We start from the raw sequence: 9,156 nt of genomic DNA on the forward strand, positions 1-9,156 counted from the left end.
ATTTTTAGTGCTTCCGCTGTTAGACAAGTTCTTATTGAACCTCAATTTTTCCAACATTAAGTAACATCACAACACACACCTAATAGTTCTAATTGACTATTAACATAATTAATTTATAAAATTAGATTAAATTAATTTCAAATTGAAAATTTTCAATACCTCAAATTTTTCTCTCAATTAAGTTTTGATTTGATATAATTTTATAAATTTATTATCTTAATAATCAGTTAAAATTTCTAAATGTCTGTTATAGTATCACTTAATATGTCACATTAGTAAATTTTGACATCATCAACAAAAAAAATAGTAAAAAGAACTAACATGATTAATTTAAAATTTTTAAAAAATAAATTTAATTTAAAAAAAAATTAGAGCCTAATTTAAAAGATAAATAATTTTTTAAAGACAAATTTAACTATTTAATATTTGTACTATCTATAATTCTGTTATTAGATACTCTCCATAATCAACGCTAGTCTATATAGAAGCCTATTGCAGCATCTATAAAAAGAACAGATGACACAATTACTCAATTCAATTACACACAATACAATTCGTTAGAATTTTCTTGTTTTTTCTACTACGAGTTTTTTCAACCATCATTACAATCTTCCACTGCTTAGCTTTCACTTTTTTCACAAAAGTTTATTCTTATTTAACTTCTCAAACGTCTTCATCCCACATCGCTTCTCTTTCATATTCGGAGACTCCATCAGTTTCTTGGAATAAGATGCTGGCACGAAGTAATCTTACCTGTGGAAAGGGAAAAAATGTCACAAAATTACATCTCCATGAAAATCCATAAGATCAAGCACCAAGATTTCCTAGGCTTCTAGCCTTTTTATTCAAAATGAATTATTGCAAGATCTCATCAAACCGATAATTATTAGAGGATAGAAAACAAGATGTAATTTGCATGATGGGTGATGATCTAAAACCAAACTCTTAAATATTAATAATTTAATATAGAGTACTTATCATTAAGGTAGAAAACCTCCACATTATAAGTATTGCCGCTTTAATTTGTAGATACTTTTTTGTACTACTCGTAATGGTTCAGTATATATATGTCATTTTCACATTTTAATATAACATTTATTAAGTACTTTTCATTATTATTAATGTTGAATGCAATTAACAAAGAAACATGTATCCCATATATATAACAGTTATTAAATATGGTATATCTTTAGCCAAAAGAAAAATTTTATAATCAGTTCTTAGTTTTTATTAAATTTTTAATTAGTGTGTACATGAACAAAGTAACAAATATTGTAAGTCTATCTAATGGATCTAACGAAAATGTCATTTGCATACTAAAAATCATTTACCAAATCAGTTATAGTATATATTTATATAAATATATATGTTGTTTAATTTAATTTAAATGTGTATTTCGTATTTTAATATGTATTTTATATTAGTAACTAATTTGATGATTGATTTTTTTTAATACACATAACATGATTGATGTACTAATAAAGTTTTATATTTATTTTAGTATTGAATAACATACCTGTTGAATTTGAGAAAATTTAGCAAGTAATTCATTTGGGATAGACCAGTCAAAAACATGAAAATTTTCCTTAATCCTGGCTTCATTTGAACTCTTTGGAAGTACACTATGACCCATTTGTAGTCCCCATCGTAGAGCCACCTGTGCAGGAGTCTTTTCTAATTTTTCAGCAACTTCTTTTAGAATTGGATGCTTCAGAACGTCAGTATCAAGCCAACCAGGGGATCCCAAAGGTGAATATCCCTAAACATATACATATATAAGTTGATGAGTTTAAATAACAAGAGATCTTGGACACCAAAGAAGCATAACTCAGCAACAAAGGAAGAGAAGAATCGAAAACAGAGAAGATTGAAGTGTAAAAACGTGTATTGCAAGTAATGAAAGCTTAGCTACAATTGTGAACTGATGAACTCATTACAAGTAAAATTTGGGTTGTATTTGTTTCTGACAAAAGGACAAGATAAAATATTGAGAACAAGACACAAAGGATAGTGATACAAAATTTTGTGTTCTTGTATTCTGTTTGGTGATAAAATAGAACAAATTATGAAAATTCAATTTATTCTCATTTTTTTTTCATTAAAAAAATTTGAGAAGAAAAATATAATAATAAAAAATATAATTATAAAAAATTAATAAGAATAATGAAAGAAAAAATAAAAAATAAGTTGTGTCCATTGTTAGTGTATTTGTGTCCTTCCTATCAAGATGAACACAAAATATACTAATTCAGTGTTCCTGGACACAATATCGCTTTCCATGTCTCATATGTCAAATACAATTTTATATCTTCGTGTCTCTGTCTCAGTGTCCCGTCCCTAAAAACAAACACAGCCCTAATGATACACACAGTGTGCCACATACACTAGCATCTACACTAGCATAGCTGCACAATCGTTATTAACTGACTTAACAGATATCACATTCTAATAATAGCAAATTAGCAATAACTGATTTTTGCTCATCAAACTACCATCACCCTTGGACAAAATTATTAAGATAATCTCTGGGGTATGAAACTTACAGAAAAGTGAACCCCTTTGGATTTGCAGAAGGCCTTCAACTTGTGTTGCTGCCATAAAGGATGACACTCTACTTGGTTCACAGCTGGAGGAACACGAGCAACTTGCAACAATTCACCAAGTTTCTTACATGAGAAATTGCTTACACCAATCGCTTTAGCCTTGCCAGACTCATACAGTGCTTCCATTGCTTTCCAGGTGGCAGGTATGTCTAATGCCACTTCTTCTTCAGCCTTCATTGGAAATCCTAAGTTTCCCTTTTTCACTCTAATAGGCCAATGAATCTTAAGAAACCCAGAATTATAAACTGTTAGTGTAAATGTTTCAACTTTTTCTTTCACCTCAAAAATATTAGCAAACATTGAGTTTTAAACCGATGGAGGCATAGACTCTGTAGTATTACGTACAAGGTATAAATCTATGTAATCAAGCTGCAAATCTCGCAGGGTGCTGTGAAATGCTTCTGGAACATCTTCTGGTGCATGATCTGAACACCTACACATCCATATATAGAGAGTAAAAGAACTAATTATATATATGATCATCAATGATGATATGTTTTGGCATCACCTTAATTTTAAGGTGGGAATTAAATAATTAATTTATTATATATGCTAATAGAACCAGAGTTTCGAAGTAATCCACAAATCTTCGCGCTTCACTATTCCCTCCTCAAATAGCTTCTTCAATGTTGAACCAATCTGCCACATAGTTAAAGATATATAGGAGAGGGACAAGATAATATCTCAAAAATTCAGGCATTATAACTAAGATAATATATAGGTATGGTATGGTGAAACAAAAAAGTGTAAACATTTGTCATTAAATGACCTAATTTAGTTAGTTAAAATTATAATGATGAAAAGAATGCATGAAGTAGCACAAGGGAACTTGGAAATATACAGGGAATATACTGGGGTGGATAATGCAAGTTTTGCCACTATTTTTAAGACAAGTTTGAATAATTTAATTAAGGTCTTAATAAGTTATTTTGTATTCCGTTTGTTAATGTTTATTTGATCATTATTAAATCGATAAAAAATGATATTTTTTTAGTGTATTGTCAAATTTTCAATAATAAAAAGAAAAGCACTAAAAAAAATATCTTTTTTAAGAAATTACAATTTACATATTTTTTCTTAAAAAAATATATTTATCACATAATAAATAAACAAAAAAAATATGTTTATCTTATTTTATTTAAATATAATTAATAGATAAAAAAATATTTTTATATAAGATATCTAAATATAAAATCACTTTTATTTTTGTAAAAGATCTTTTAAAAAAATATTAAAAGAAATATCTTTTTTAAAAATAACATCTAAACAAGTTCTTAATCACAAAAATACTTATTTCTAAAAAAATGATAAAAAAAATTATTATAAAAAAAGTCTATTTTTTTAATAGCAGGCTGTCGTTGTTGGAGCTTAGAGATTCCGGTTCGAACCTTCTGAACTGGAGATCATATCTACAAGCCTAGCCAAAAGCTCATGGGCTCTGACCGCAGAAAACTGCTAACAACAATAGAACAGAACTTCTAAATCTTCATCACTCCCTATGACAAACGAATCGTATTTCACATCATCCCACAAAACTAAAATCGAAATTCTATTGAATAACTTCTCAATCCGTTTCACGCCTTGTAACCCCAATTTTTGGATTATAAAATTCAGGAACTCAGTGAAGTTCAGTGAAGGTTTCAGAAAAAACACTAAGAAGATCCTTATCAATAAACTTAATTCCGGAACGTGTTTTTTCTTAATCGACCATCTATAGTACACCAATACTAAAAAACAATTCTCATTATACATTGTGTTTCACTCTCCTAAAGAATTCACGTTCATCTCATATTTATATAGATTGGCCTCACAATAAATCAAATAAGCCTAATTCAATTTATAAATTCATGCATAATTCGCATCAGTCCCATTTAAATTATGGAAGGAGAAAACTAAGGATAAATCGAAATAGCTTGTTTCGAATTACTACATACGTGAATTGCATGCATAAATTAACTTAGTTATCTTTGATTTTTATTTTTCCATAATAATTCAAGTTACACCGATTTAAATTAGTATGAGAGATGACAAATCGAATGAGACTCCATTTGATTTATATAGAAACGTGCTAATAAAAAAGTTTATGTAACATTTTTTATTTGAATAAATTGTGTAATTTTGAGTTGAATTTAGTTTATTTGTGTACTTTATCCATATAATAATATATCATATTTTATATGTATATACATACATAAGATAATTAATTATTGTCTGACATTCATATAAGATGGGATACTTATGGAACCGCATTATTCACCGAATGAAAACACAATTTTTTTAGTAAATCGAATGATATAATTTGATTTATTTTTGTTAAGCTTATTCGATTTAGAATGATTTCGTTTTTATCCCGTTTAACTTTTAGTAAATTGAATTAGGTAAATTCAATTTTTATATTGCATATTAATTCAATTTTAGTTAATTCAATTTTAGTTAATTCAATTTTAGTTGAGTCAATTTATATATAAATAATATACGATTTATATAAAGATATTTAAGATAAAATGTATAATTAATTTTAATTTAGAATATTTATTTCATTTTTAATTTTATTCATTTTATTAAGGTAAATTATCCTTGTACATCTTAGTAAAATTTTTGAAATTGATTCATACGGATAAATAATATATTTTTTATTTCATTTAAATAAAATTCCTATCTCAAAGGAAGAAAAGTATTTATTCTCGCCAACCAGAAAAAAATAGGGGTTAGTAGATTTTAGATATGACAAAAATTTCGATTCAATCCGCACTAAAATTGTCAGTTCAGATTGGATCGGATATCAGATATCGGATATGCACAAATTACAAAAATATTTTAAAAGATTATTTTTATTAAAAAAATATTAATAAAATTTATTTTTTTTTATTCTCTTAAATATGTTTACTTTTAAAATAATATTAAATATATATTTTTTAAATAATAAATTAAATTAATACAACATATATGATAATTATTAGTTGAAATAAAATATAAAAAAATATTTACTTATTTATTTTTTTATTTTTGCGGATATGTAGATAAGCGGATATATATACAAAATTCGCAATCTGATTTTATTAATGTGCCGATTCGATCCGATTCATTGCGAATCGATCCATATAACCTAATTTTTATATCAGATTTAGATAAACACAGTTATGCAGATTAAATCTGATCTATGAACACCCCAAAAATAAAAAGGGATTTACTCTCGGTTTATTTAAAATAAAAGAAAAAGGGTTCGGGTATGGCTCGTACCTCTTTCTCGTTGCCATAGACTTTAGCACAATCAATATGGCGGTATCCAACCTTGATAGCGTGCTCTATAACATGAGCAACAACACCAGGATAAGCCTGCCAAGTTCCCAATCCAATTGAAGGGATCTTAGCTCCAGTATTCAGCTCGAAGAAACGGATTTCATTTGCCATTTTACTCGCTAGATCTGCAATAATTGCAGCTTATATTACTTTGAAAGATTGCAAAAACCAAAAGCATCGCAGCTTATCTTTTTGTTGGAAAGAAACAAATCCACGAGGACCCACCGTACCTGCGCCTGTCCAATTAGGGTTAATGGAGCGCTGGTACGTTTACTGGTTATTAAGGGTGTTGACGTGCAATTTGGATTAATTTTAAGCTAAAAATTTATTTGATTTGAATATTAATTTTATTTGCAATGTAATTTAAATTGGATGATTTTTAAAAGAAAATCTGATCGGATTCGATCCAATCAAATTTTAAGCAGTTTAGATTTGATTGAATTTACGATTTTATATATATATATATATATATATAACAAATTCAATATCAAATTTTAAGTAACTAACAATGACGTAACAAGTTTTAATAATATTTTAAAAAATTAAGGATAACATAATAATAAAAATAAAATTATAGCTTAATTAAAATAAATAAATAAATCACATTTTAAATATAAAATATTTATTAAATAATAATAATACATAAATAATATAAAAATATATAATAAATTGAATATATTATAAGTAAAATTATAAATATAATAATAATATTATAGCATATTGTGCGATTTGCATTGAATTTGATCGATGATGAGAAATAGATCCAAAATTTGATTCGATCCAACGGTTTACAAAAATTAGAATCCACTCAAATCTAAATTAGTGCGATTTTAATTGTTTTTGGTTTAGATTATTGAATTGAATGGGTAGTTTAATTTAGATCGATTTAAATTTAAATACCTATATTAATTATCATGAAATTGTGTGGGAACCATAAAAATTTCACATTTTGAAAAAGACACATTATAGCATTAGAAAACTTTCAAGTATATCAATATATTCGTATTTCAATAAATTTTAACTGTTAATCTTAATTATATATTATATATTTTTTTATAATTAAAATTAACGATTATAAATTATTCAAATGGTATATCAATACCCTTAAAAGTTTTTTTTATACTATTATCTCCAAACGTGGCCCATAGGATTTATTGATTTAATAAATTATTAGACTCGGCCCCAAACATATTGCTACCCGAGATATTGTATTAAGCTGAATAAGTAATTTATGATTAGGACCAGCCCAATTCATGGTTATTACGAATGTTTGTTAAACCTTTTTTTATTATTGATAAAAAAAAATGAAGTCCATAATTGAGAAAAAAATGAGGAAAATGTAAAATAAAATTCCTTTATAAAGATACGGTTCTTTCAAGTTGTCCTGATCCCACAAAAAAACCATCTAAAACAAAGCTTATTTTATTTCTATACCGCATAACAAATATATTGGCACCAACAAAAATTAAATTAACAAATATATAAATCATATCTATATAACTTTTGATACGTCACCCTTATCCTCGGTCAACCGCAAAGCTCGGCACGAGGGCAACTAAGCTCGGTCCCACATCAGCCACCCGGAATACTCGGCACGTGAGCAGATAAGCTCGGCCTCACCCATTCGAAGAAATAGGAAACATGCTCAAACAAACTTAATCACCAAAATAGAATATCATAACCAACCAACAAACTAGGATCTATCCACCAACGGGTAAAAACAACTCCTATAAAACCGAGCTAATATCCTCGGTTAGGTCTCAGGTTCTATCACTCTCAATCTTCTACCCTTTACTTTAAACTCATTTACTGAGAATCATTACTAACTTGAGCGTCGGAGTATCTTGTGCAGGTATTCTCGCCGCGGTGTTTGATCTTGGCCGACGTAAAGCTCTTCCTCTCTGTTGGCGACTTACTCGGAAGCGCTTAAGCTCGGCCTCCCTAGTGTTCAGACGAACCACTTGGCGCCCACCGTGGGGCCCGGAGTACATCTAACCCCACTTTTTCCTTCGTTTAGTCTTCTACCCTATTTTGCAAGATTCCCGATCCTCGAACATGGCTGACAAGGAAAGTCCACAACTCTCACAGGATGACCTCCTGGCTCGAATTGCCGAGCTTCAGGCGGAAGTACGGAGAATAGCTGAGCTGTCTACACAGAACAATGGAGAAAGCTCCAAAAACTCGGCTCAAGGTGCTACAGACTCTTTAAACATAGTCCCGCCAAAGGAGAAGCTCACCCTTGACAACCCCTTCTCCGAAGAGATCACAAATTACTAGATGCCAAAAAAATTTACTCTGCCTACCGCACTGAAGCCGTACAAGGGGTTCAGCGACCCCCGAGCCCACGTAAAGAAGTTCCAATCGATGATGTTTTTCAACGGCCCTAAAAATGAGCCCGTTCTCTGCCGAGCATTCCCTACCTACCTCGACGGTGCTGCATTACTCTGGTTCTCTAAACTTCCTGAAGGTTCAATTTCCTCCTTCGAAGATCTTGCCAGATTATTCATTGATTACTTTGTCGCTTCAAGAATCTACATACATGGCTCAGACTACCTCGGCACCATTAAGCAAGGTCAGCACGAAAGCCTGAAGGACTACATGACCAGATTTGCTGATGCCACTATGGAGATCCAGGACTTAGACCCGGCCGTCCACCTGCACGCCCTCAAGGCCGGCCTCAGGCCCGGCAAATTCCGGGAGACCATTGCCATAACAAAGCCAAAAATGCTAGAGGAATTCCGAGAAAGGGCGGCAGGTCAAATGGAGATCGAGGAACTCCGAGAAGCCCAAAAATCGGACAAACAACCACATCGGAGGGATGAAGAAAAAACTGTCAGATCGCCAGGCAGCAGAGACACTAAGAAACCTTCCAATCCCACGTCAAAATACAACACATACACCAGATTCAATACCAGAAGAGAAAACATCATCAGAGAAATCCTCAACGCCAAAATCATAAGGCCACCAGCTCGAGCAGGAAACTACCAGGATCAAAGGTTCGCGGATAGGACAAAGCATTGTGCATTCCACCGGAAGTTTGGACACACCACGGACGACTGCATAGTCGCGAAGGACCTCTTGGAAAGGCTGGCACGCCAAGGGCTCTTGGACAAATACATCGAGACCGAAAGGGCAAAGGGGGAAACTCAGACAGAGTAGAGCACAAGCAAGCAGTGGCTGACGATAACAAAAAAGAAAGGACGACTCCAGATCCACCAAGAGGAGTCATTAGCCACATATCAGGAGGATTCGC

The 9,156-nt window shown here is 30.8% G+C and overlaps 2 protein-coding genes across 2 annotated transcripts; one reads left to right on the forward strand and one right to left on the reverse strand.

The window, feature by feature from the left end:
• Positions 1-410: 410 nt before the first annotated feature.
• LOC130976016 (NADPH-dependent aldo-keto reductase, chloroplastic-like) lies at positions 411-6,079 on the reverse strand. Its single transcript, XM_057900750.1, has 6 exons — positions 5,844-6,079; positions 3,166-3,242; positions 2,949-3,036; positions 2,544-2,825; positions 1,517-1,759; positions 411-753 (listed from the first exon to the last, which is right to left on the reverse strand). The coding sequence occupies exons 1-6, from the start codon at positions 6,012-6,014 to the stop codon at positions 664-666; spliced, it is 951 nt and encodes a 316-aa protein (XP_057756733.1). The 5' UTR covers positions 6,015-6,079; the 3' UTR covers positions 411-663.
• A 2,101-nt stretch (positions 6,080-8,180) lies between these two features.
• LOC130975242 (uncharacterized) lies at positions 8,181-9,062 on the forward strand. The gene has a single exon (XM_057900061.1). The coding sequence runs from the start codon at positions 8,181-8,183 to the stop codon at positions 9,060-9,062; it is 882 nt and encodes a 293-aa protein (XP_057756044.1).
• Positions 9,063-9,156: the final 94 nt, after the last annotated feature.

The sequence above is a fragment of the Arachis stenosperma genome, chromosome 4, assembly GCF_014773155.1.
Source record: "Arachis stenosperma cultivar V10309 chromosome 4, arast.V10309.gnm1.PFL2, whole genome shotgun sequence".
NCBI classification, from domain to species: Eukaryota; Viridiplantae; Streptophyta; class Magnoliopsida; order Fabales; family Fabaceae; genus Arachis; species Arachis stenosperma.

Coding starts and splice junctions, on each gene's coding strand:
- LOC130976016 (XM_057900750.1), bottom strand. CDS start 6,014: ATGGCAAATGAAATCCGTTTCTTCGAGCTGAATACTGGAGCTAAGATC. Junction 1,760..2,543: donor CCAAAGGGGTTCACTTTTCT/GTAAGTTTCATA, acceptor GTATATGTTTAG/GGATATTCACCTTTGGGATC. Junction 754..1,516: donor AATTTTCTCAAATTCAACAG/GTATGTTATTCA, acceptor CCCTTTCCACAG/GTAAGATTACTTCGTGCCAG.
- LOC130975242 (XM_057900061.1), top strand. CDS start 8,181: ATGCCAAAAAAATTTACTCTGCCTACCGCACTGAAGCCGTACAAGGGG.